General features: G+C 39.2%; 2 protein-coding genes across 9 annotated transcripts in view; one reads left to right on the forward strand and one right to left on the reverse strand.

Annotated features, from left to right (window-relative positions):
- On the reverse strand, window positions 1-27,116 carry SMIM19 (small integral membrane protein 19). 5 transcript variants are annotated; one of them, XM_043562996.1, is made up of 5 exons: window positions 27,003-27,116; window positions 25,190-25,310; window positions 23,295-23,432; window positions 18,147-18,271; window positions 12,629-14,165 (listed from the first exon to the last, which is right to left on the reverse strand). In XM_043562996.1, exons 3-5 carry the CDS (start codon window positions 23,426-23,428, stop codon window positions 14,101-14,103), a joined length of 324 nt encoding a protein of 107 aa, XP_043418931.1. In that variant the 5' UTR covers window positions 23,429-23,432; window positions 25,190-25,310; window positions 27,003-27,116; the 3' UTR covers window positions 12,629-14,100. The 5 variants fall into 5 exon arrangements, with proteins under 5 accessions (XP_043418951.1, XP_043418931.1, XP_043418941.1 ...); XM_043563006.1 differs by having other exon boundaries at window positions 25,190-25,307; window positions 27,003-27,111; XM_043563016.1 differs by lacking the exons at window positions 12,629-14,165; window positions 25,190-25,310 and adding an exon at window positions 1-56 and having other exon boundaries at window positions 27,003-27,110.
- SLC20A2 (solute carrier family 20 member 2) overlaps window positions 27,004-27,177 on the forward strand; it is a 107,213-nt gene continuing 107,039 nt past the window's right edge. Inside the window, exon 1 of one of the 4 annotated variants that reach the window (XM_043562935.1) lies at window positions 27,004-27,168. The gene's annotated coding sequence lies outside the window, so the exon portion shown is untranslated. The remainder of the gene's footprint in view (window positions 27,169-27,177) is intronic. The other 3 variants (XM_043562956.1, XM_043562941.1, XM_043562963.1) reach the window with 3 other exon arrangements.

Genomic DNA, 27,177 nt, shown 5'->3' on the forward strand with positions numbered 1-27,177 from the left:
ACATAGGGCACTTTTTCAGGGGCATGTTTGCTGATCAACAAGGGATGGGAGGTGGTCTGCAGAAAAGAAGAGAGCAAGAGTCCATGAGGCAAGGGGAGAGAGACCAGCCTTTCCTTGGTTCTTGCAAATATTCTGCTTCTGATCCCTCAGGAAGCTTTGGGTGTCATACGACACCTCTACATTCCTTTACCAAGAGAAATCTTGAGTAAGTTCCTCTTTTTTTTTTTTTTTTTTGAGTAAGTTCCTCTTTAAAAGCCAAGTTTCCTAAAGGTACCTGTTCCTATATTTTCTACATAGCAATAGAATAATTGCAATTTTCACATTTTTCACCAGAGATAATAGTAACTTGTTGAATACATACTATAGCTATTATTTTTTGCATAACCACACAAAAGAGGACTCATGTTCAACTTGTCATCCACTGATCTCTTTTACTGTCTACATTTTCTATTCTTCAGTGGGCACCACTATGCTTACTGTGTCTGAAATCATGAGGCCTCATTACAATTGGATTCATCTTTTTGGATTAGTGTTGATTGTTTGTATTGCCATGTAAACTCTGTTACCATCTAAGATGACATTAATTCCACTTTATATTTACAGTCAATGGCATCCAAAATTTTTCACATGAAAATGGAAAATTCAGATAGCGATTTCGTGCATGGGTGGAAGGGCCCAATAAAAGGTGGGAATCAAGATCACTCATTTACTTATATGTTAATTCTATTTCATGTGGTTTTTAAAAAAATTTTTTTAACATTTATTCATTTTTTAGAGACAGAGAGAGACAGAGTGCAAGTGGGGGGAGGGGCAGAGAGAGAGGGGGGGACACAGAATCTGAAGCAGGCTCCAGGCTCTGAGCTGTCGGCACAGAGCCCGAAGTGGGGCTCAAACTCACAGAGGGCGAGATCACGACCTGAGCCGAAGTTGGACACTCAACCGACTGAGCCACTCAGGTACCCCCTATTCAATGTGTTTTTAAAACATAATAAGACCTCACTAAATCAGCTGTCTATGATTTTACCTTTGTAGTAGTTTATACAGTAACTGCGTTGAGTAAACTTTTTTATTAAAAATTTTTTTTTATTGTATAATGAAACAGACACCAAAATCCACACAAAACAAATATATAGCTCAATGGGTAATTACAAAGCGGCACACCCTTATAATTACCACCCGGGCCAAGAACTAGAACTTTGCCATCCACCCCAGAAGCCACTTCCTGTGCCTCATCAATCATAACCCCTAGAGGTTAATCTTTAATTATACAAATGACAAAATAATTAGGGAAGCAATAGTGCAAATAATTTCAAAGAGGATGTTTACATACATCAGACTAATTTTTCATATTTAAAATAATTTTAAAATCCTACTTGTAGTAAAAATTTATTATAGTATTGGAATAATCAAGACTCTACATGGTTTATTGCATACTCTTTCTTTTTTAAATTTTTTTTTTTCAACGTTTATTTATTTTTGGGACAGAGAGAGACAGAGCATGAATGGGGGAGGGGCAGAGAGAGAGGGAGACACAGAATCGGAAACAGGCTCCAGGCTCTGAGCCATCAGCCCAGAGCCCGACGCGGGGCTCGAACTCACGGACCGCGAGATCGTGACCTGGCTGAAGTCGGACGCTTAACCGACTGCGCCACCCAGGCGCCCCATATTGCATACTCTTTCTAGGTAGGTAGACAGACATGTATATAGTTTTAATATATTATCCTAGATCGATAGACACTTATATACTTTTAATATATTATCCTCACTACACTCTGCAATGTGTTGTTTTAACAGACAGAGAAGCCAAAGATCACAGATAAAGACATTCAGGCAAAGGACAAAGATAAAATTGAAATCAAGTAGATCTAACACCCCTTTCCTGTATATCCCACTATGATAATTCTAAGTGGTCCTTATTTGTTCATTTAAACAGGTTTGCCTCTTAGTTTATGCATGTAGTTCCATTACTGCATGTTATTGAAAATAAGAAATTTTATTATTTTTAAAATTATGTAACACAAATCTTTCACCTGAGAATTCTCCTGAGAATGGTCTTTTTTTCTTGATTCATTCTAGTGTGGCTTCTCTTTCTTCTTAGCATCAATTCTATTTCATGTGGTTTTTTATATAAAGCCTGGGTTAAAGCAAGTATATAGCCTGTGTTAAAGCAAGTATACTACAATAAGTATATATGGAATATATCTTCAGTCAGACACTGTGCTGAGCAGTTAACATTGGGAATTTCATTTAACCCTGAAAAGAATTCTTGGAGGTGGAGTTATGATCTCCACTTAGAGGAGCACAGGGCACTGCTGGTAAGAACGGAATGTCAACCCACGTCTTTCTCTGGCCACAGCTCACAGTGCTGGCCTTTCTGATGCATGCCCACTCTACGCTACACACCTGACTTCCATGCTCACTAGGTCACTGTTGGCACCCAAAATACCGGAGTCTTTTTTTTTTTTTTTGACTTAAATATTCTTGAGTCACTCAACTGAAACTACAGCAATTAAAAGAGATACTAGGTGAAGCAAATGAACCAACCTCAAGTCCTATATGTACTCCTAAGACCACTTCTCTTGACTTTCTTTCCCTGATTTATAATGTGTCAGGGTAAGTTCTTGGAAAGAAAGGATAGACTGCATCCCACCATCAAGAGAAAGCTCTGGTGGCTGCAGTTTCCATGACTCACAAAAAGGACACACAGGAGAAGTACCGAAACCCTTCCTTTCATACTTACTAATTTCCGTGGATATATTTTAAAATATCAGACTGCTGTGGCAGAGTGGCAACAGAGGAATAACTTTTTCAATATGAACTGAAGTTATTTTGAATTTAGTTGGTGCAGCGACTTATGTAAACCTGCCTATCACTGTAAAAGGGCTTGTCTTCTTTGTTTTCAAAGTCATAATTTAAATGACAACCAAATATGTTAAGTGGCTTTTGTAAACTTGCTACAATCTTTGCATGCCCAGACTTGTCTGGTACAAAGTGTACAAAACAGACAGATTTATAAACTATGGGGTGGTCAAATGAATACACAGAAAAAAAGAATCCTCTATATTTGAGTGTTTGGGAGTGATACTTTAAATTATTGTAAGGAAAAGTTACTTGCTGCCATTTGCTCGACTTACATCTCAAACAGACATGAATGAGGCTGATAACTTAGGCATGCTAAGTATTCCCCATCAATAATATCTGGAAACAATGCTGACCCTCCAAACCATTGTGTTTCTGTTATGAGGATCATAGAAACATAGAGTGGAAAGAATCTCAAAAAATAACAAAATCCTGGTTTTTGACATTGGGCTGCTCCCCTAATCTCCCTGTTACCCATATTGCCCTCTGAAAAATGGAGATGTTATCATTACTGGAAGGATGACACAGAAGACTGAAGGTTCTTGGTGAGGTCAAAGCGATAGCTGTGTGTTCAGAGATGACTATTTTGTTTAGATTACTTGATTCATGTACTTTATAAGTTTTCATTGGCTAGCTGCCTTCCTGGCATTGCACAGAAAGCTAACAAATACCCATAGTAGTGGCCTGGAGGCATCAGGGATTCCATTCTTGTCTGATTTTGCTCTTCCAAACTTTTAAATATATTTAGTTACACGGTACAAGAATATTGAACAACATTGCCAAGGATCATTACATTTCCTTCCAAGGGGCCCAGATATCATATCATTAAGAACATTACCAGGGGCACCTGGGTGGCTCAGTTGGTTAAGCGACCAACTCTTGGTTTCAGTTCATGTCATGATGTCACCGTTTGTGAGTTTGAGCCCTACATCGGGCTCTGCACTATCAACAGTGCAGAGCCTGCTTGGGATTCTCTCTCTCTTTCTCTCTCTCTGCCCCTCCCTTGCTCATGCACATGCTCTCTCTCTCTCTCAAAATAAATAAATAAACTTAAAAAAATAAAAAAAAAATATGACTGGGCACCTGGGTGGCTCACTCAGTTAAGCATCAGCACTTAGTTTTGGCTCAGGTCACAATCTTACAGTTTATAAGATCAAACCCTGAGTCGGACTCTGTGCTGACAGTCAGAGCCTGCTTGGGATTCTCTCTCTCTTTCTCCTTATGCCCCTTCCTTGCACTCTCTGTCTCTCTCTAAAAAAAAAAAAAAAAAAAAAAAAAATCCCTTTATCCATGGGGTAAAGGCAGTCTTATTCCCATTTAATAGATGAACAAATTGAGGCCTAATGAGGCTAATGATATGTTCAAATTCAAATAGATACAGCCTAGAGCAAAATGGGCTGGAACTCAGGTTTCAAATTCTAAGTTCTATTAACTAAACTAGTTCTTTTTCTATCTATATTGGTGCTTTGAAAGTTGTCTGGAAACATACAAAAATGTAGAATTGTCTTTGTATTAAATGGAAATTTATTCAAACTAAATAAAATTCAAATTTTATTGTAACTTCTTGGGAGAAAGTTGAACTAGACCCTTCTGATTAGCCCAAAATGACTAGTTACAACAGAGTTCAGAAGGAAAAAGATTATTTGGACCACCAAGTGACTTCACTCCATTCAGAATTGTATCAAGCTAAGTTTACTCTCCAAACTTGAAAAAGCAAATGTCAAACTTCAGTCAGAGCTGTAGGCTTGCTGAGCAGTGTCTACATTTGTCATATGTTGGTTCACACATTCAGCTGAAATTTCTCCACAGCTACCACTAAGGACTAGTGTTTCTAGTTTAATCCTTTTAAAGCAAATGAGATTTGCCTAGGTCCTTTTTTAAAAAGCAAAGAAAGAGGGGTGCCTGGGTGGCTGGCTCAGTCGGTTGAGCGTCCGACTTTGGCTCAGGTCATGATCTCGCGGTTCGTGAGTTTGAGCCCCACGTCAGGCTCTGTGCTGACAGCTCAGAGCCTGGAGCCTGTTTCAGATTCTGTGTCCCCCTTTCTCTACACCCCACCCCTGCTTGTGCTCTGTCTCTTTCTGTCTTTCAAAAATGAATAAACATTTAAAAAAAAAAAACAGAGTATGTTTTACAAGTATTAAGTTAACATACGTAAGAATTGTTATTAATTCTATTTCACCATGGCAACGGGCCACAGGTCATTAAGCAAGGCACCTAAGAAGTAGCCAAAAACATCCAGAACCCTAAACAAAGTTAGGATGCAACTAAATAAGCAAATTTTGAGTAAGTTTCCAACCATTCCTCTTCATTTACAATTTGTAGATAAATGAAAACCTGTCCTTCGAACTGGTGTTTCTAAAACCCAATCTCCAGGCCGCTGCAGAAAACATCACAGGTGTTGAAGATGAAAAGGGAAGCTGAACTCTGATGAGCAAAGTCTAAAGGAAGAGGGGCACCTGAGTGGTTCGGTGGGTTGAGCGTCTGACTCATGATTTCAGCTAAGGTCATGATCCCAGGGTCGTGGGATCGAGCCCCGTATTGGGCTCCATACTGAGTGTAGAGCCTGCTTAAGTTTCTCTCTCTCTTTCCCTCTGTCCCTTCCCCCCACTCACACACTCTCTCTATCTCTCTCCCTAAAATGGAGGGAAAAGAGTCTCAAGGAAGAAAGGGAGCAACTCCTTTCCCAAAAAGATTTGCTGGTAAAAGCCCTGACAGCCTGAAAAGAGCACTTAACATTTGTCTGCAATTAGCCGGGCCAGCATCCCCTCCCGTGTTCTGGATTGTTGACGCAGTTCCTCTGTCGTAATTGATTTCCAATCAACAATATTTTGTTGATGTTTTACTGATATACAAGACAGTAACCACATGTTCAGCTTTGCTTAAGAACTATAAATTGTGGAAGATGATGCCTTAAGTAAATTCAAGATGTGCTCCTGTGGTAATTTGCTAGATCTGAATATAACAAGGGAGAAATTAATTTGTAAAAACAACCACCCACTCATGTCTGTACTTTCAAAGAACAGAATTGGTCCCCTCAAGATTGTCTGAATACCAACTGGCAGATTTGTAGATTAGCTGTAACCTTGTCCCAGTCCCAGGCCAGCTGCCTTCCCTTTGGAATTCAGATAGCTGTGTACTTGCAGGCCATTATCATTAGGTATAATGAGCTTAAGAAACTGCAAAACAATCAAAATACTGGTATAGCAAAACTAATTTGGAAAAGCAAATGTACGACAAACAAACGAAAGTTAACATTTTTGGATTGTTTCCTTTTTTGGATTTTCCATGTAACTGCTTTCATTTATGTAATGAATTGAGATTTAATTGCTAAAAAATTGGGGCACCTGGGTGGCTCAGTCATTTGAGCAAATAACTCTTGATTTCAGCTCAGGTCATGATCCCAGGGTTGTGAGATCAAACCTCGCATTGGACTCTGTGCTGAGCATGGAGCCTGCTTAAGTTTCTCTCTCTTCCTCTGCCCCTCCCCCACACATATTCACTCTCTCCCCCACCCCCAAAAATTTCTAAATATTTTTTGAAAAATAATCATGTATTTTTAAGAAATTGTAATGCCTTAAAATATATAGTATATTTTATTCCGGAATATTTTGGAGAAAAAAAAGTCCATCTTCCTTCTTTTGCTTTTTGGAAGGTGTTAATGTGTACAGCCCACATGACAAAGAACTAAGGTCTCCTGCCAATGGTCATGTGAGGGAGCCATCTTGGAGGCAGCTTCTGAAGCCTCAGCTGAATGCACCCCATCCTCATTGCAACTTCATGAGAGATCCTGAGCCACTCAGCTGCAGAGCTCTTCAACTGTGAGATGTTTGTTATTTTAAACCACTAAAAAAAATATTTTTAAAGGTAAAATATGAAAAAAAGATAAAACATGATAAGTTGTTGGGATTCAACCACTTTCACAAAGTACACTGGACTTCTAGAAAGAGCTGTAAGAATGGTAGAATCACTGTTACTCTCTGCACTGTTACTGCATTGGAAAGAAAAATACAAAAACCTATCAAAACAGTGTTATTCCAGGCCTGATTGCTTTCTGGGATAGCACAACACTGGATTTGATCTGATTTAACTAAGCAAATGTTTGTTAAACACCTAGTATTTGCAAGGTACTATAGCAGATTTAAAAATTGACACCATAGAAAAAAATTAATCAGTTACTACTTGTATGTGTGTGTGTGTATGTGTGTGTGTTTTAACCACAGTCCTAAATGTACAAAGCAATAATAAGTACAGTATGTTACTATATGTTTGTCAGTAATTGCCTTTTTAATATATCTGGCTTTGGACATATCCCTACTTGCCCCTGGAGATATTTCTTCCCATCTAATCTTTGCATTTCTCAATATTGAAAAGGTCCAGGACTAGGAGAGTCATTCACATTGTTCACTTTTACTCACTTGTAAAATGGCACTTAAAAGATCATTATCTGTTATCATCTATCTTGCTACCTCACAGAGATGAGACAATAAATCAGAGGTGACAGTGTCCTGTTTTGACAGATATAAATTTTTTTTTAGGAATTCCAATGCATTTAATAATATTGATGGGGAGAAGGTGACATTCTGATTGCTAATGTTTAAACTAAGTTGATGGGGGCATCTGGTGGCTCAGTTGGTTAAGCCTCCGACTCTTGATTTCGGCTCAGGCCATGATCTCATGGTTCATGGGTTAGGCCCTACGCTGGGCTCTACGCTGACAGTGCAGAGCCTGCTTGGGATTCTCTCTCTCCCTCTCTCTCTGCCCCTCCCCTGTTCTCTCTCTTTCTCTCTTTCTCAAAATAAACATTAAATTTTTTTTTTTAATTACCACTGCTCTGTAATGTCTGAAATCTTCGTATCTCTCTAGTTGAAGCCTCTGTTAAAATACAAAACAAGTGTCTTGTGAGAAGTAACATTTTAATTGTTATTATTTATTCCTGTTTTGGAAGTGTGTTTTAGATTCTTTCTTGGCAGTGGATTTTGATTAAGAACAGGATATTGAATGCTGTGGGATGAAATAGAGAAGAAAAAAAGCATAATGTTGCCCAAGACACCTTTAGACACCTTGCCTGTTTTTCATTTTGCCAATGATTGGTATGACACAAAAAGTAGAATCTGATTTACTAAGAAATTGATTTATAAATGCTTTTTCTTGGGGCACCTGGGTGGCTCAGTCAGTTAAGCATCTGACTTCAGTTCAGGTCATGATCTCACTGTTCGGGAGTTCAAGCCCCGCACTGGGCTCTGTGCTGACAGCTAAGAGCCTGGAGCCTGCTTCGGATTCTGTGTCTCCCTCTCCCATTGCCCCTCCCCTGCTCACGCTCTGTCTCTCTGTCTCAAAAAGAAATAAACAGTAAAAAAAAATTATAAATACTTTTCTATAATTAAAAAAAAAACCTTTAAGCTTATAGAAAAGTTACAATAGTGCAAGAAACTTCTATATATTCTTTTTTTTTTTAAATGTTTTTAATGTTTATTTTTGGGGGGGGAGAAAGAGACAGAGCACAAGTGGGAGAGGGGCAGAGAGAGGGGGAGACACAGAATCTGAAGCAGGCTTCAGGCTCCGAGCTGTCAGCACAGAGCCTGACATGGGGCTGGAACTCACGAACTGTGAGATCATGGCCTAAGCTGAAGTTGGACTTTTAACTGACTGAGCTATCCAGGTGCCCCTCAAGTTCTATATATTTATCTTCATTTGGTAAAAACCCCTACTTACACCATCATTGTGTCTCCCCAACTGTTCATTCATTATGTCTAGAGTTTACTTAGATTAGATTCCATCTGCTATCATTTCTCTTTTGCCCAAAGAATTTTCTTTAGTATTTCTTGTACAGCAGATCTGATGATAAAGCCTTTCAATTATCATTTATCTGTAGATACTTCATTTATCTAAACATATTTGAATAGCTACTTTAAAGTCCTTGCTGTTAATTCAACATCTGGGTCATCTTGGAGTCAGTTTATATTGACTATTTTTTGTCTTGACTATGGACCACAGGTCCCATTTCTTCTCTTGACTGTGGATCTCATTTTCCTGTTCTTCTCATTCCTGTAATTTTGTTGTTGTTGTTGTATAATAGACAATGGGTGGTGATACAATGTAGAGATTCTAGATTCTGTTTTCCTTCTCTAAAAAGTGTTATTTTTGTTCCAGCAGGCAATTCATCTTGACACAACTCAAACTATCTCTTATGGTGGGCAGCAGCTGAAGGCTCTTCTTATTTCTTACATCTTTTTAGCTGTTTGTTTTCTGCCAGGCACCTTTCTGCCAGAATCTCTCTTGTAGATTTGTAGTTTAGGGATCAGCCAGGGACTTGTCAGTATTTATATACAGATTTGGGGGCACCCCCTTCTGTGGTTCCCTTCTTTCTGTGATGTTCCTCCTCACTTTCCAGTCTTTCCAGAAGCCCTGAACTCTGCCCTATTCCTCAAACCCATTTCTCTGTAGCTTTCCATTTGAGTTCCAGCTACTTACAACTAGCAGACTGGGAAATACCTTCAGGCAAACACCATATAAACACAAATCTCAAACAATACAGTCTTTTTCTTTCAAGGGTCATTTTCCTTCTGGTTTGTCTGCTTACGGTTACCTTCAAATAGTCCTTTTTTAATGTTTTGCTGTGAACTCATAATCATTATCTGTAAGTTAGCCTGATGCAATTACTCTTCCATTACCAGAAGCAACCTACACTTTTTAAAAATGTAAAAAAATAAAACATCAATTCTACAAGTTGTCACAAGGAAATTAATTCAACAAATCTTTACCAGGCATTTACTTTGGGCTAGTTACTATGCTAAGAGAAGGTGCTAGAATGCATTTGAGATCTAAAAATTATATTGGATAGTAGTGTACTTGAATGGGCCTAGTTTTTTAAATCTCAAAATAAAATGTTATTCAGAGACACTTGCAATCACTTCTCCAAAAATGAATATGTTAAACATACATTTACTTGTTCTGTCTTAAATACTTTATAGGGTGTATTTTTTTAAAGAAATTCAGATTTCTGAGACCAAAAGCATTTGCAGTTTCATTTAACAACAGTTGGTTGCAGTTAAAAAACTCGAACTTTCTTCAGCTAGTTAGAAATGTGTCAAAATATTTTTTTCATAAAAATTCCTGTTATGGAGCCACTCCTTCCTAACCTCTGTAGTTTCTCTATTTGGAAGAGAAGAAATTCCAGAACTAGGAACATCAAAAATAGGGGCATCTGGATGGCTCAGTTAAGCATCTGACTCTTGATTTTGGCTCAGGTCATGATCTCAAGGTTTGTGGGTTTGAGCCCCTCATCGGGCTCCACGCTGATAGCACAAAATGCCCTCTCTCCTCTCTCTCTGCCCTTACCCTCTCTCTTTCAAAATAAATATATAAATATTAAAAACTAATAAAACAAGGGAACAACAATGGACCCTCAGCATCAAACTGGAGGCTAAACAACTATCAATGAGCCTGGACAGTGAGCATCCTCCCCTTCCATTTATCTCACCTTCCTACCTAGATAGAATGTGGAATGTTACTAATCTGCATAGTCAACTTTCATTTTTCACTGTATCTGAATAAAATAAAGGTGGAGAATACATCAGAATGGAATCCAATGCTAAATGCCACTCCTTTATTTTGGGGTGAGAGGTCAAGGTCAAGGTGAGCTGCTGCTGAGTTTCCACGTGTACCTTAGGAGTTAGGAGGGTTTACCATCGTGGTTCTTGAGCCTAATGCTCTTATGTCCTCATTCAAGACTGTCCTATGCATAGACTTACAGGAGGCTGAAGAGGGACAAAAAGAGAGGTAGGAAATTTTTCTTGCTTTGTAGTTTTGTGTAAGTTTGGCGCTGGCTTTATTGGCGGGTCCAGTGGGAAATAGATTTAAGACTAAGCTGAAGTTCCTACTCTGTGATCCTCACAATTTTGCATACAGGTTGGAGATAAGCCAAATGTCTTTTCTATTTTCATTTAGTTTTTTGGACTCTATTCCTTTGTTTTTGTTTTTGAATGATTCATCACTCACATACAACACCCAGTGTTCATCATAACAAGTGCCCTCCTTAGGACTCATCACCCATTTAGCCCATCCCCCACCCACCTCCCTCCATCAACCCTCAGTTTATTCTCTATAGTTAAGAGTCTCTTGGGGCGCCTGGGTGGCGCAGTCGGTTAAGCGTCCGACTTCAGCCAGGTCACGATCTCGCGGTCTGTGAGTTCGAGCCGGCATCAGGCTCTGGGCTGATGGCTCAGAGCCTGGAGCCTGTTTCCGATTCTGTGTCTCCCTCTCTCTCTGCCCCTCCCCCATTCATGCTCTGTCTCTCTCTGTCCCAAAAATAAATAAACGTTAAAAAAAAAAGAGTCTCTTATGGTTTGCCTCTCTCTTTTTTCCCCTTTGCTCATTTGTTTTGTTTCTTAAATTCCACGAGTGAAATCATATGGTATTTGTCTTTCTCAGACTTATTTCACAGCATAACACACTCTAGCTCCATCCACATCATTGCAAATGGCAAGATTTCATTCTTTCTGGTGGCTAATATTCCATTGTATATATGTACCACATCTTTATCAATTTATCAGTTGATTCAGCCCCTATTTCTGTTCTGATTCTACTATTAGACTGGAATAGCCTGCAGAAAATTACATACAGCTAGCACGGAGTATATACTCCACAACTGTTTGTTGAATGAATTATTTGGCTCCATATAATATACTTGTGTCCCTTCTCCCTTTAATTATATTTTCTAAGTTTAATTTATTCTTTTCTTAAGAATTGAAATTATTTTTATTATGATAAATTTATCTATTTCTATGCCATACTTAAAATAGTTCTGACATTACAACAATTTTATGATAAAGTCTGCATTTTATTTCTGATGAATCATAAATAACTCCACCTGAAACAGTGTGAGGTCAATAGCAAACACTTGTGCCCTCCAGAGGCTACCTTCTTCCTTTTGTGCAGCTGGCTGGCTAAACAACCAATTATTTTACATACTGAAGCTGTGCACCAATAGAGGCTGAACTGTGCATACTGCTGAATATCTTATACAGTTAAAAGAGAAGCAACAGGAAAAGAACACAAGTGTTAGTTACCAGTCTATTAGTCATTCCATTTTTCTTCCAAAGAAAATAGTTCTATTGAACCTTGGATGCAGTGGGGGCAGTGTGTGTGTGTGTGTGTGTGTGTGCGCGCGCACGCACGCACGCGTGTGTGCAGAAGCAGGACGATCAACTGGCATGGCTTTGAAGTGTGGCTACAGGGCTTCTACCCCTTAAGCAGCTCAGCTGTTGAAGCAGAGAAGAAACTTCAAAGGCGGACTTGTTGTTGTTCCTGCCAGTGGGGGGTGTGATTCCCATCAGCTGGGTTTAGAGAAAAAATGAGGAGGAATTCATCCTTTTCCTTGCCAAGGTTTGATGCTCACCACACGATCTACTAGCTTTAAGTTATGACTGCCTCTATCTAGTGGATGCACATAAAAAACAACCAGTCAATTTCATTGTGATTTACATTTAAAATTTTTTTTTTTCAACGTTTATTTATTTTTGGGACAGAGAGAGACAGAGAATGAACGGGGGAGGGGCAGAGAGAGAGGGAGACACAGAATCGGAAACAGGCTCCAGGCCCTGAGCCATCAGCCCAGAGCCTGATGCGGGGCTCGAACTCACAGACCGCAAGATCGTGACCTGGCTGAAGTCGGACGCTTAACCGACTGCGCCACCCAGGCGCCCTTTTTTTTTTTTTTTTTTTTAAATTTTTTTTTTTTCAACGTTTATTTATTTTTGGGACAGAGAGAGTGATTTACATTTATTTATGTACACTATTTTTACAAATCATCTGAAATAGCCAGTTTTTGTAATTTGTCCAGATTGTGCAATATGTCAGTGACACAAGTAAACTGCTCCTGCTCCTGATCACATTTCCTGCTCACAGAAATATACGGTGGTTTTCCTAAGAGCAAAGCAAAGTTTAAGGAGATCATCCCCCTGCTGCTCTGCTATTCCCGGCCCATAATTATAACTGTTTACAATCCTGTAGTCAGTTTTTTATTCTATGTATCAGCAGTGCATTCAAACTCATTTGTGAGTCAAGAATTATTCCATTTAGTCAACAATTTACCTTGAACAAGATAGACATTTTTGAATAATATAAAATTTAAAAACAAATGCAATTTCCCTCAATAATTTTATTTGGTCTAAACCTTTTCATTTAAAATTTATGTTCTTTACTTCACAATAAAGAGAAAAGGAAACAGTGCTTGAAATATTAACTCTAACTCTTAAAATTAAGAATAGCTTTGATTCAAAAACTAATTCTTGGACAGTGATGTGGACAGTGAAATTTCCCTGCAACTATCTCCCACCAACTTTTATTTAAATAAATAGGAAAAATTTGGTAAAAACACTTCCATGTATGGTACAAAATGGTACAAGATATGAGAGTCTTCAGGGAAGCTTATTATGCTAAAAAAGTGTAAGTATCCAGTTACATTAAACTTGAGAGTTACATGACCAAAAAAGCAAGTTGCTAACACCAGTAGAGAGGTGCCCATTTATTCCACAGCACGGTTGCAGTATGGTCCAAAGAAACTCTTCTGGTGGAAATGAAACTGTGGGATTAAAAAAAAAAGGCAAACTCCCGGGAACACAATGAAGGGAAAACATTCCAATCACAGGAAGCTTCCACAATTAGTAGATGGGTTTGTTTCATGAGGATAGTAGAAAAGACAGTCTCCTGTGTAAGTTCTGAAGAAGCAAAGGTAGTTAATTCAATTCAAGTGTGGTAATAACAGCGGTGAGAACACAAATGCGTCCATTATTGATTATGACATTCATCACAGAATACAATCGAGGATGTTATTCCAATGAATGGATTTTTACTTTTTAATTTTGCAAAACTGTTCAAATCAAAGTGGCATAAGCTCCATACGCTCACCTCCAAAGATGTATTTTTATTCCTGACTGATCATATCCTGAAGAAATCAAAAGTCTCCACAAGGTAAAAATCACCATCTCTGGTTATATTCTATCTTCCTAAGGATGTACAGATTCTCTGTGTCCACGCCTTTGAGACTTTTTTTTTTTTAATTTGTATAACAAATGACTTGGTGATGCAATTTTAAAAAGCAAAACAAAACACAAAAAACTGGAAGAAAGTCACAAGTAAAATGATAGGGTTAAAAAAAAATGCTGTTCATGATTTAGTACATTTAGGAGCTTGCTACCAGACTGTTGAACAATTACTTAATGTTGTTCATTTTCTGTCATTTCATTCCAATGAGAGTTGCACACTGTCAGCTTGGTTTTGTGGCTGCTGATAGTCATACTTCCTTGCTATTAAAAAACAAAGCAAACACAAAACAAAAAAAGTGATAAAATTAATAAAAATAGCAAAATATTAGCTAACATCATTAAATCAGTCAAGTCATGATTCTCAGTAAAGAATTAACTAATTAAGTAATTAGTAGAATTAAGTAAGAATTAATTTCTGATCCTGTAATTTCCCAGCACTGCTGATACTCATTTTTATATGTTTATTTTATTATTTGTATGTCAGGATTATTCAGTTTTAAAAAACAGTGTAAACATTAATTAAGCTATTACAGTTAAATTAACATTTTATAATTTCCTTTCTTTTTTTTTAAGTTTATTTATTTACCTTGAGAGAGAGAGAGAGAGAGACAGAGAGAGAGCGAGAGCAGAGAGAAAGGGAAAGAGAGAATCCCAAGCAGGCTCCATGCTGCCAGTGCAGAGCCCAATGTGGGGCTTGATCTCACAAACCATGAGATCATGACCTGAGCTGAAATCAGAAGTTGGATGCTTAACCGACTGAGCCACCCAGGTGCCCCAATTTCCTTCTTTCTTATCTCCCACTTCCACCTTAAGCTGATAGTAATGCTTTTGTTCACATCATAATGAATTTGACTGTATTTTAACTTGTAAGTCTAAGAAACTTATTAGTGAACATTGTCAATATAAACTAGAAGAGGGGCGCCTGGGTGGCTGTTGGTTGAGCAACCAACTTTGGCTCAGGTCTGGATCTCACGGTTTGTGAGTTCAGGCCCCGCATTGGGCTCTGTGCTGACAGCTCAGAGCCTGGAGCCTGCTTCTGATTCTGTGTCTCCCTCTCTCTCTGCCCCTCCCCCCCCCCCCACTCTGTCTCTCTCTGCCTCTCAAAAATAAAGAAAACTAATAAAAAAAATTTTTTTTATATAAACTAGAAGAAAAAACAGATATGCATTCTGTGGGTTTTTTTGTACTTCTGAGAAATGTTTGTTGAAGAAGAATGGTCTTAACCTGGAACTGGAGAGAGTACAGGGTTAAAATCTTTATAAATGTCATTCACTGTCTACAGTTAAAACTTTCACTCACCTCCTTAAGTTTTTACTAGCCAAGAAAGAGACACTATTTATTTATGCTACTCAGGGTGCATCCAAAAGTTTGTGGCCTACAGTTTATACAATTTTGGGAGTCATCTTTAAGAAAAAGAACTTTGTTTACTATTTCCTTTTGAACTGCCTGACTTTGTCAGGAATAGATATGTCATGAACACTAAGAATGAGCCAATGTGATTGGATTCATTAAACATGTAAATCCACACATATACTATTTATAAGAAAAATGGCTTCTAAAGATGTTCACATCCTAATCCCCTAAATCCGTGAATATGTTATTTTATAGGACAAAAGGGACTTTGAAGATGTGATTAAGGTAAGGACCTTATAATGAGGAGATTACCCTGGATTATCTGGCCCAACCTAATCAAATGGACCTTAAAAATCAGAGAACCTTTCCTCAGTTCAGAGAGAGACTAATATAAAAATGGAAGAATGATCAGAAAGATTACATGCTGCTGGCTCCCAATGCGGAGGCATAGGGCCATAAACCAAGGAATGTGAGTGGCCTCCAGAAGCTTTCTAGCAAAGACTCTCTTCTAGAGCCTCCAGAAAGAAACAGTACCCTGCTGACACCTGATTTCAGCCCAGTGAGACCGATGTAGGACATCTACACTACAAAATTGTAAGACCATACATTTGTGTTGTATTTAGCCACTGGATTTGTAGTGATTTGTTACAGCAGCAGTAGAAAACTAACACACCCTACAAACACAGGAATTCAGATAAATTTTATTTTATGGCGTTCCCATCAAAAAAGAAAAAAAACTGTATACTTGGTTTATAATAGTATATGTTATGCTACTGAATGTATTACTATACTAATAGGAGATAGCTTCTGTTTTGACTGGGTGTCAACAGAAACTTAATTCTTTATAATTTTCCAAACAGAGCTTCTGGCTCTCTACTTTGTGTTTTGTTTTGTTGGTATTTTATTTTAAAAGAACTTTTTATTGTGGTAAAATATACATGAATTTTGCCATTTTAACTATTTCTTTTTTTTAATGTTTATTTATTTTTGAGAGAGAGAGAGACAGACAGAGTGCAAGCAGGGGGAGGGGCTGAGACAGAGGGAGACACAGAATTCGAAGCAGGCTCCAGGCTCTGAGCTGTCAGCACAGAGCCCAATGTGGGGTTCAAACTCAGGAACTGTGAGATCATGACCTGACCTGAAGTCGGATGCTTAACCGACTCAGCCACCCAGGAGCCCCTTAACTATTTCTAAGGGCACAGTTCAGTAGCATTAGGTACATTCATATTGCTCTGCAACCATCACCACCATCTGCCTACAGAGCTCTTCTGATCATCCCCAACTGAACTCCACACACATTAAGCAATAACTTCCCACTGCCTCCTCCCCAGGTCCCTGACATCCACCGTTCTATTTTCTGTCTCTACGAATTTGTCTCCTTTAAGTGAAATATCTGTTCTTTTGCGACTGGCTTATTTCCCTTCATAATAAGAATCACTATGAAGCATAACGTCCTCAGGTTCATCTGTGCCGTAGCACGTGTCAGCATTTCCTTCCTCTTAAAGACTGAATAACATCCTATTGGATTTCTATATCACATTTTGTGTATCTGTCAAGGGCACTTGGGTTGTTTCTCCCTTTTGGCTATTGTGAGTAATGCTGCTATGTTCAATTTTACTTCTTATTTTGAACTGGTAACATATGCAGATGGTACAAAATGCAAAAGGAACAGAGGAAACAGTAAAAAGTGTATCTTCCTCCTACCTGATCAATCCTGTGGCTACCCACCCCATTCCTCGCCCTAAAGGAATTGCTGTTACTAGTTTTCAGGATAACATTTATTTATGCTTAAGATTTTAGAGGTTCTACTTGTGTTTATGTGTGTATATACACGTATATGCACGTAACCATGTATATTTTCACCTGAAATTCCATTTTGCCCGAGACACATAGTAGTGATATCTTGCTGATCATTCTTTCTTGCATCTTTCTATGCATACACACACACTTAATTTTTTACGGTAGACAACTGCTTTAGAAAGTGTCCAATCTTTTCCCCTTAAATTCCACACAGTCTCCATCAAGGTAATGAATGTTAATAATCTGATGCATATCTTTCCAAGCCTTCCTCCATGCTTGCATAATTATATAGAACATTTATATTAGACATAGATAATACAAAGGATGTTTTGGTCCTTTGATTTTAAAAGAGTAGCATCCTAGTATATATATTATTTTATCTTGCTCTTCTCAGTTAATAATATATCTTGGAAACCACAACTCATTCTTTTAAATGGTGGCATAAAAGACTGTGGCTTAGATGTACATTTCATTATGACTCTATACATTTTAAACTTTATTTCTTCTCCATGACATACATACTGACAGTGTTTAGTACTATATGACACACTGAGACATGACTTCTAGCCTTGCACGTTGATATCACATGCCACATTCCTAGAAGCAATTCTTATATTGCTTTGGCTTGCAGTAATTTAATTATAATAGAAATGACTGCAAACTCCATAAATACAAAATTCAAACCCAAACTAAATGCAGCTCCAGCTCAACTTCCCCTCAGCCACATCCCCAAATGCTCTTGGCCACTTAATGCTACTCCACATGAGGGATGTGCAAAGGAGGGCAAATTAGAGCAGGAAGAGACAGCAGTCTTAGCTGATGGGTAAAATAACTAATTTTTGCAAAACATAAAAATATCATCATATGAACACATTGTTAGGGCTGTTCTCAGGGTCCTGAAGGGTCCCATACAAGCAGAGGGCTCTGAAGCATCAACTACATGGCAGATATGCCTTTGCCAGTACCATGCTCATCATCTAAAAAAGGCACTATCAATTATTTCTGATAACCTTTGCTAACTGAACTCAATTCCAAAAAAATCTATTTGAAACATGTCTATATATACAGTTCAGCACAGAATATACTTACAAATGGAATACATTTCCAGTTGCTGTCTTAAACGAATTTTGCTTATTGTGTCATAAAAGCTGGGCTCTGATAAAGTTTCTGCTGTAGGTGGCACGCTGAATATCCTCATAATTTTCCTTTTGTTCCTAAAACACAAAACCAATACAGAAGAGAGATCTGTATTAATATCTATTGGACTGTAACGAACTCAGGACCATAGTAATCAGCAGATACATCACAAGGACTTAAGGGGTGCCTGGGTGGCTCAGATGGCTAAATGTCCGACCTGGGCTCACTCAGGTCATGATCTTGTGAATTGTGAGTTCGAGCCCCCATTGGGCTCTGTGCTGACAGTGCAGAGTCTACTTGGGATTCTCTCTCTCTCTCTCTCTCTCTCTGCCCCTCATCCACTTGCATTCTCTCTCTCTCTCTCGATCTGAAAATAAATAAACTTAAAAAAAAAGGACTTAAGTAACAATGCGCTCATTTCTTTTGTATCTGTAAGATGCTTCCTTGGCTCAAATGTTCTTTCTTTCCTTAAAAACCACGAAGCTATACATGTATGGCCACAGGGCTCTAAGAAAGAAAAGAAAGCTGAAAACATCCCTGTAATACAACAAAGAGATGTACTTTCATTGCACTTCTACTCCTTCCTCTCACCAAAAGCCAAATACTGTATGGGAAAATGCATAAACAAGAAAACATCTTATTTTTCTCCTCCCTCTGGTGTCATCCAAATAAAGCTAAATTACTGGGTTAGCAAATAAACAGAATGGGAGTAGACCTTAATTTTGGAAAATAATGATCACCATATTTCTTAAATACAATTGCATAACCTTAGCGGGTCCATCTACTTAAAACTAACAACAGTATGTCTCTGCTTTTAAAACAGGAGGGTCGGTGGGGGGGACGTGGTGGCTATTTTTGGAAGAAAGCTGTTACCTGCAAGTAAACTGGCGATGGTGTGTGGAGCCTTCTCTCAGCCACCCTGGAGTCCAGGCTGTCAATGGGCCAGCTGCTCCAGGGGTCATGTGGCTGGAAAGGCAAACCTGCCTGTCTGAGAAGAAGTGCGAGTTCTGACCTGCTCTCCAGGCCAAACATCAATTATTTTTTGATTACTAATTAATTTGAACTATCTAATGCCTTTTAAAAAAATTTACATTTATTTATTTAAATTCAAGTTAGTTAACATACAGTAGAGTATTGGTTTTAGGAATAGAACCCAGTGATTCATTATTTATATAACCCCCAGTGCTCATCCCAAGTGCCCTCCTTAATGCCTATCACCCATTTAGCCCATCTCTCCACTCACCTTCCCTCTAGCAACCCCCAGTTTGTTCTCTGTATTTAAAAGTCTCATACGGTTTGCCTCCCTCTGTTTTTATCTTATTTTTCCTTCCCTTGCCCTATGTTCATCTGTCATGTTTCTTAAATTCTACATGAGTGAAATTATATATCTATCTTTTTCTGACTGACTTATTCTACTTAGCATAATACACTCTAGTTCCATCCGCATTGTTGCAAATGGCAAGGTTTCATTATTTTTGATTGCTGAGTAGTATTCCATTGTATATATATACCACACTTCTTTATCCATTCATCAGCCGATGGACATTTGGGCTCTTTCCATACTTTGGTTATTGTTGATAATGCTGTTATAAACATTGGGGTGCGTATACTCCTTCAAATCAGCATTTTTGTATCCTTTGGATAAATACCTAGTAGCGCAATTGCTGGGTGGTAGGGTAGTTCTATTTTTAATTTTTTGAGAAGCCTCCATACTGTTTTCCAGAGTGGCTGCAGCAGTTTGCATTCCTACCAGCAGTGAAAAAGAGTTTCCCTTTCTCTGCATCCTCACCAACATCTGTTATTGCCTGAGTTGTTAATTTTAGCCATCCTGATGGGAGTGAGGTGGTATCTCATTGTGGTTTTGATTTGTATTTCCCTGATTATGAGTGATGTGGAGCATCATCTGCATATCTTCTTTGGAAAAGTGTCTATTCATGTCTTCTGCCCATTTCTTCACTGGATTATTTGTTTTTGTGTGTTGAATTTGATAAGTTCTTTATAGATTTTGGATGCTAACTCTTTATCTGATTAGGTCATTTGCAAACATCTTCTCCCATTCCATCAGTTGCCTTTTAGTTTTCCTGATTGTTTCCTTCACTGTGCAGCAGCTTTTTATTTTAATAAGGTCCCAATAGTTCATTTTTGCTTTGGTTTCCCTTGCCTTCTGAGACATGTCTAGTAAGGAGTTGCTGTGGCCAAGGTCAAAAAGGTTATTGACTGCTTTCTCCTCTAGGATTTTGATGGCTTCCTGTCTTACATTTCGGTCTTTCATCCATTTTGAGTTTATAAGAACTCGGTATAAGAAAGCGGTCCAGTTTCATTCTTCTGCATGTCACTGTCCAGTTCTCCCATTACCATTTGCTGAAGAGACTGTCTTTTTTTTCCACTGGATACTCTTTTCTACTTTGTCAAAGATTAGTTGGCCATACGTTTGTGGGTCCATTTCTGGGTTCTCTATTCTGTTCCATTGATCTATGTGTTTTTGTGCTAGTACCATACTGTCTTGATGACTACAGCTTTGTAATACAGTTTGAAGTCCAGAATTGTGATGCCTCCATCTTTGCTTTTCTTTTTCAACATTACTTTGACTATTCAGGATCTTTTGTGGTTCCATACAAATTTTAGGATTGTTTGTTCTAGCTCTGTGAAGAATGCTGGAATTATTTTGATTGGGATTGCATTGAATGTATAGACAGCTTTGGGTAATACTGACATTTTAACAATAGCAGTTCTTCCAATCCATGAGCATGGAATGTTTTTCCATTTCTTTGTGTCTTCTTCAATTTCCTTCCTAAATTTTCTATAGTTTTCAGCATATAGATCTTCTATCTGTTTGCCTAGGTTTATTCCTAGGCATCTTATGGGTTTTGGTTCAATTGTAAATGGGATTGATTCCTTGATTTCTCTTTCTGCTTCTTCATTATTGGTGTGTAGTAATGCCACTGACTTCTGTATGTTGATTTTTTTATCCTGTGACTTTGCTGAATTCACATATTATTTCTAGCAGTTTTTTGGTGGAGTCTTTTGGGTTTTCCATGTAAAGTATCATGTTGTCTGTGAAGAGTGAAAGTCTGACTTCTACTTTGCCAATTTGTATGCCTTTTATTTCTTTTTGTTGTCTGACTTCTGAGGCTAGGATTTCCAGTACTTTGTTGAACAACAGTGGTGAGAGTGGACATCTCTGTTGTGTTCCTGACCTTAGAGGGAAGTTCTCAGTTTTTCCCCATTGAGGATGCTATTAACTGTGGGCCTTTCATATATGGCTTTTATGATGTTGAGGTATGTTTCTTCTATCCCTACTTTTTTGAGGGTTTTTATCAAGAAAGGATGCTGTACTTTGTCAAATGCTTTTCTGCATCTATTGACAGGATAATATGATTCTGAGTCTTCCTTCTCTTAATGTTGTATATCACGTTGATTGATTTGTAAATATTAACTCAGCTCTGTAGCTGAAGAATGAATCTCACTTGATCATGGTGAATAATTCTTTTAATGTACTGTTGAATTCAATTTGCTAGTATCTCATTGAGAATTTCTGCATCCAGGTTCATCAGGGATATTGGCCTGTAATTCTCCTTATTAGTGGGGTCTTTGGAACCAAGGTAATGCTGGCTTCATAGAATGAATTTGGAAGTTTTCCTTCCATGTCTGTCTTGTGGAACAGTTTGAAAAGAACAGGTATTAACTCTTCTTCAAACGTCTGGTCGAATTTCTCTGGGAAGCCATCTGACCCAGGACTCTTAATTGTTGTCAGATCAATGAAACCAAGAGCTGTTTTTTTTTAAAGAATAAAAAAATTGATAAACCCGTAGCCAAACTTCTCAAAAAGAAAAGAGAGTGGACACAAATAGATAAAATCATGAATGAAGGAGGAAAGATCACAACCAACACCATAGAAATATAAACAATTATAAGAGAATACTATGATAGATGATATGCCAACAAACTGGACAACCTGGAAGAAATGGACAAATTCCTAGACACTCACAAACTACCGAAACTCAAACAGGAAGAAACAGAAAATTTGAACAGGCCCATAACCAGCAGAGAAATTAAATCAGTTATCAAATACCTTCTAACATATCTAATGCCTTTTTAACCTGCATAGAGAATACCGAAGAGCATGGGGCCCTAAGGAGAAGCAACTCAGTCCAGTGAATACTGCTTTTACTCTTCAAAGCACCCATCTCTCTCTCTCTCTTTTTTAATTGTACTTAAAGGAAAGGAGCCATGGTGTGTGAAAAAGAATAAATTATGCTACAACACCTGGAATTAAACCAGGAAATATTTATTGAGGATTTACACTGTGTGGCACACCAGGGACACAAGGTTAAATGGGAAAGCCCTTGTCCTGAAGGGACTGAAGTTTTTGTGGAACAGACAGACAAGTAGCCAGATAATACCAACATTATTCAGTAAGTGCTATGATATGGTCATGCACAAGAATCAGAAGGGAAAACTTAACATGTGTCAAGAGAGAATTGCTTAATACATAGGAATTAGTGTTTCTGCATTTCAGGCATGTTGGCCAAAAATAAAATGCTCATCCTAGAGTGACAGTGGGCCCAGGCTGGATGATAAAATTGAGCTACATTAGAAATGATAGAAGCCAGTCAGGGTACCTGAGCTGCACTTAAATTTCCAACTTTTTTTTTTTTTTTTTTGAGAAAGAGAGAGAGAGAGAGAGCAAGAGAGCACACATGCATGAGCACAAGATGGGGAGAGGGCAGAGGGAGAGAGAGAGAAAATCCTAAGCAGGCTCCACACTCAGCGCCACAAAGCCCCATGTGGGGCTTCCTCCCACAACCCTGGGATCATGACCTGAGCCAGAATCAAGAGTTGGACCCTCAACCAACTAAGCCACCCAGGCACCCCAAAATTTCCAACTCTTAATGCAGTGGGCTCTTCAAAGCCAAGCCTTGGTGTCCAGAGCTCGAGGACAGACCTGAATGATAGTGCTTTCATAGCAAGAACAAAAATGCTCAATTTTGCAATAATGCATAAATGCAGTATTTTTGTGCATTTAATTTGGAACAAACAAACGTGTAAACCTTTTAAATGCCCAGTTTCTTATCAACCCTGAAATACTAAAACCTTTACCTCTTGGCATACATGAAGAGAACAAAGCTAACAAGGATCACTACCAAGTAAACATTGGTGGCTTCATTCCAGGCCTCATGAACACTGTAATCCATAGAGCCATCATCACCCATCACTCCGTAACCTCCAGGCATGGGGCTAGAAGAAAGAAAAGAGAACAGGGGTTCTTTTAGTTAGTGGTGGTATGACCATCTGGAGAAAGGCTGGCAAACATATGGCCTCCTGGCCAACTCCAGGCTGCTGCCTGCTTTTGGATGGCCCAGGAGCCAAGAATGGTTTCACATTTCTAAGTGGATATATTTTAAATGGTTTTAAGCACCTGTATAGTACCCTTGATTTTTGCTTTCCAGCCCTCAAAGCCTAAAATATTTATAATCTTGCCCTTTAAGAAAAAGTTTGCCAACCCCTGGGCTAGATAACTAAGGCATGAAATGTATTTCCCCTTATTTTTGATTTTGAAACATTGTATCTTCCACATGTAGGTTAAAACTCTAGTTAATCTCTATGCTCTTTCACTTGCCTCCCATTCAAGTGGGAAAGTTTGAAGCTTTATCTAGTTTTTGGCCTCCTGGCCAAATGTGGTTGAAAGAAACTATGGGGTAAAAGTTACTTTTTGCTATTTACACAGCTGTGACTTCTATTCAAGGAAATGCATTCTTCCTACATTCTCACAGAAAATAAGAGTGGTAATAGCAAGTGTTTCAAATAGCAAGTAAAAGAGTAATGGTGTCCCCTTGGTGTTTGAGAGTTAGTTGAAAGTGCCTCCCTTGTGTTGGACATACAGGTAAATCTAAGTAAAATGACTTAATACGTAAAAGAAAACCAAAAAGCATTGTTTTAGACATTATATGAAAAGGAGAAAAACTGAACAAGTTATAGGCGATAAATGTAGTTTCTAAGAATTAGACAGCCATTTTCTAATTCCAAGAAGAAGAATATCTGAAATGTCCAAGAAATTGTTTTGCAATTTTTTTCTAGACATCCTACAACAATGAAGGCATTGCAGACATTCTTGCACAAACTATCCTCCAATCTCCTGTAAGCTTCCAAAATGTTCTGCAATGTAGATCTGGCTCAGTGTTAACAAGTGTGCATTAAAGGCAGTCTTTCTTTCTTATAGCTTACCTCTGTATAAAATGAATAAAATTTCCCCAGAGGTCTGCTCCTAAACCAGGTGGCATGTTTTCTCTGCTGACACCTGAAGTTTTTGTCAGATGTTTGGGGACATCCTATGTTCATTTACAATAAAGTGAGTGTCATGAGAGCTCATTTAACTTAAACTCTAGACACTGAGGTTAAGAGTGATCTCTTCAAAATATCTGTTGGTGTCTGATGAATATAAAGATTGATCTTGTAAAAATTGGCCAAGTAGTAATAAAAACAGAACTTACGTTAAATTATAAAAATTTGTAGATGCAAGATCTAGATGTTACTTAAGCATTATACCATACCTAATTCCTTGATATTAAAGCCTGGAAATGGATTTCTTTTTTAAAGGAGTAGGAGATATAGGGAGATTTGGCATATTTACAGTTTTAACTCTTATTTCTTAAAACTGAACTCCAGACTTTCTCTGAAAGTGATCAGCCTATTTTAGAAATGGAAACTTTGGGAAGACACGAGACTGTAATTGTCTTTATGATTTCTGGAATCTAGAATTTTGCTGGTGCTAAAATATAAAGTAACAACAACAAACATGTTTTTGGCAAAAAGAGATGACTTTGGATATCTGATTTGAGATGCTGCAGAAAGCCATGGACGATTGCACAAGGGTGGTAGGTTTCAAGATTGGGAGCTATTAGCAGATTTGGGAAGAAACAGTGAACATACAGCAGCGGCCATTGGAACATTTTGCAGGTGCCCGTTGTCTGACAAATCATAGAAGTGTTTCCTACCTGTTTTCTAACACCTGAATGGATCTGAGCCAGGTTAGTTTCTTGCTTCCATATTTCACAAAATTCTGTTCATGGGCCCCTTGATAAATGGTGTATTCCTACAGAGCTTGTCTTCATCCTGCTACAAATATGCCAGTCTTTAATTATATGTAGAGAAGGATTTTGAATTACTACTGACCCAGAATGGTAAAATTTTAACATGAATTAAACAACATGGATTATACAACATCGCTGATATGCAATGACACTACCATTCCACAGTTCCAGGGACAGGCACTTGAGTTATTTTTAGCACTGTAGTTGTGAAAGATTTGCACTGAGGGTAGGCCTTGCCTGCCCAGTCCTCCATCATGACCAATGGCATGGTTTTGCAAGACTACCAGGAAGAAGGAATGGCCTTGCCCAGAGTCATAGTACAGACCCATGGCCCACATGTGGCCTGAACTATGACCGTCACCTCCCAGCACGCTACAGTCTAACCAAGTGTACCCATACATACTTGCTAAGCGGTGACTACATACCACTACAGCCTTCTAAAGCAAAATGCACAGTTTCAGCAAGATCACCATTATGGCTAGCCACTTGCTTGGATCATCGTTCAGGGTTCTTGTGAGAAAACTGAACTTTTTTCACATATTTTTCCTGTGCAGTGATGCTTGAACAATTTCGGTAAGGGGATTCTAGGATGAGCTTAGTTAAGTCCCAAGTAAAACGTTAGTATCCAGAGACAGAGTTCCCAAAATATGACAACTAGAGCTTGGTTTTCGTTTGATAAACTTCTAGGTTGAAAACTAGGAGAAAATTTCCGGGGATTAAGTGACTGTATCATAAGTTTTAAAATCAGTTTCCTGATACCATGTCTAGGTGGTTCTAAAATGGAGTATCACTTGTCATTCTGCCTTGAATATTACATTTTTGTCTCTCACTTAGAGCTTTGCTATCTTGATAAAAATTCAGATTGGCATCACTTACAGAGTTGCTTACAACACAATCCACTGCATAAATGTAATTTTCTCGGTCTTCTGAAACATTAAAGGTTTGGGCTCCTAAAGCAGAAGGGTACAAGGTAACAGGCCTTCGACCAAGAGGAAGAAGGGAATTAACATTTGAGGGCTTATATGTAGGGCAGTCCACATATTGAGTTTTTGCAATAGTGAGGCACTAACGCTCCATTTCACAGAAGAAAGAAACCGGGAAGGTGGTAGTGGTGGTTATGTAACTTGCCCAAAGTTGCAAGTAGGGAGTGGAGCAAGTAGGGAGTAGGGAGTGGAGCGGCAACTTGACTGTCACATATAACTGACTTCTAAACCTGAGCCCTTCCAGCCTTGACCCCGGTTCCTTGACACCGGCTCCTCCTGGAAGGAAATCCAGTCGCGAGGGTATAAAATATAATCCTCTCCCACTAAGTGGCCACAGGTAGCTTCCAGAGCTGCCAGGAACATCCTTTGCGTTTCCGCCGCTCGAACTGCGCGGGGCTCAATCTTAAAACGCTAGCGCTAAACTCCAGCCGCGCCGGGGACGTCTCGGCCACCCCCTGCTCGCGCGGCCGTCGCGGCTGCTTCGGCTTTTTGTCTGCGTTTCTGGCCCTCGGAGCCTCACTATTCCTTACGACCCGGAGAGAGGCTCGCACCGCGGGCTGGACTCGTAAGAGCCTCCGTGCCCAGGGCTGGGGGCGCGGAGCGGGTGGCGGACCCCTCCCTTCCCCTCCCCCGCGAGTCTCGGGCGGGGCGGGCCGGCGCGCGGGCGGGGGGCGGGGCCGGGTGACGCGGCCCCGCCCGGGGCCCGGGAGGTGCCGGGACGCGGGTCCACTCACGCTGCTGGCTCCGGAGGCGGCACGCGGCCAGGCTGCTCCGCTCGGGGCTCTTTCCCCCAGAGTCGGGGCCGGACGCGCGGGACCCGGTTACCGACCGGACCTGGACGACCTCTGCCTTCGTCATTTCCTGCCGGCCCGCCGGTTTCCGGATGAAACGAGGAGCCAGGTCTTTCCC

The sequence above is a fragment of the Prionailurus bengalensis genome, chromosome B1 (assembly GCF_016509475.1).
Source record: "Prionailurus bengalensis isolate Pbe53 chromosome B1, Fcat_Pben_1.1_paternal_pri, whole genome shotgun sequence".
Classification (NCBI taxonomy): domain Eukaryota; kingdom Metazoa; phylum Chordata; class Mammalia; order Carnivora; family Felidae; genus Prionailurus; species Prionailurus bengalensis.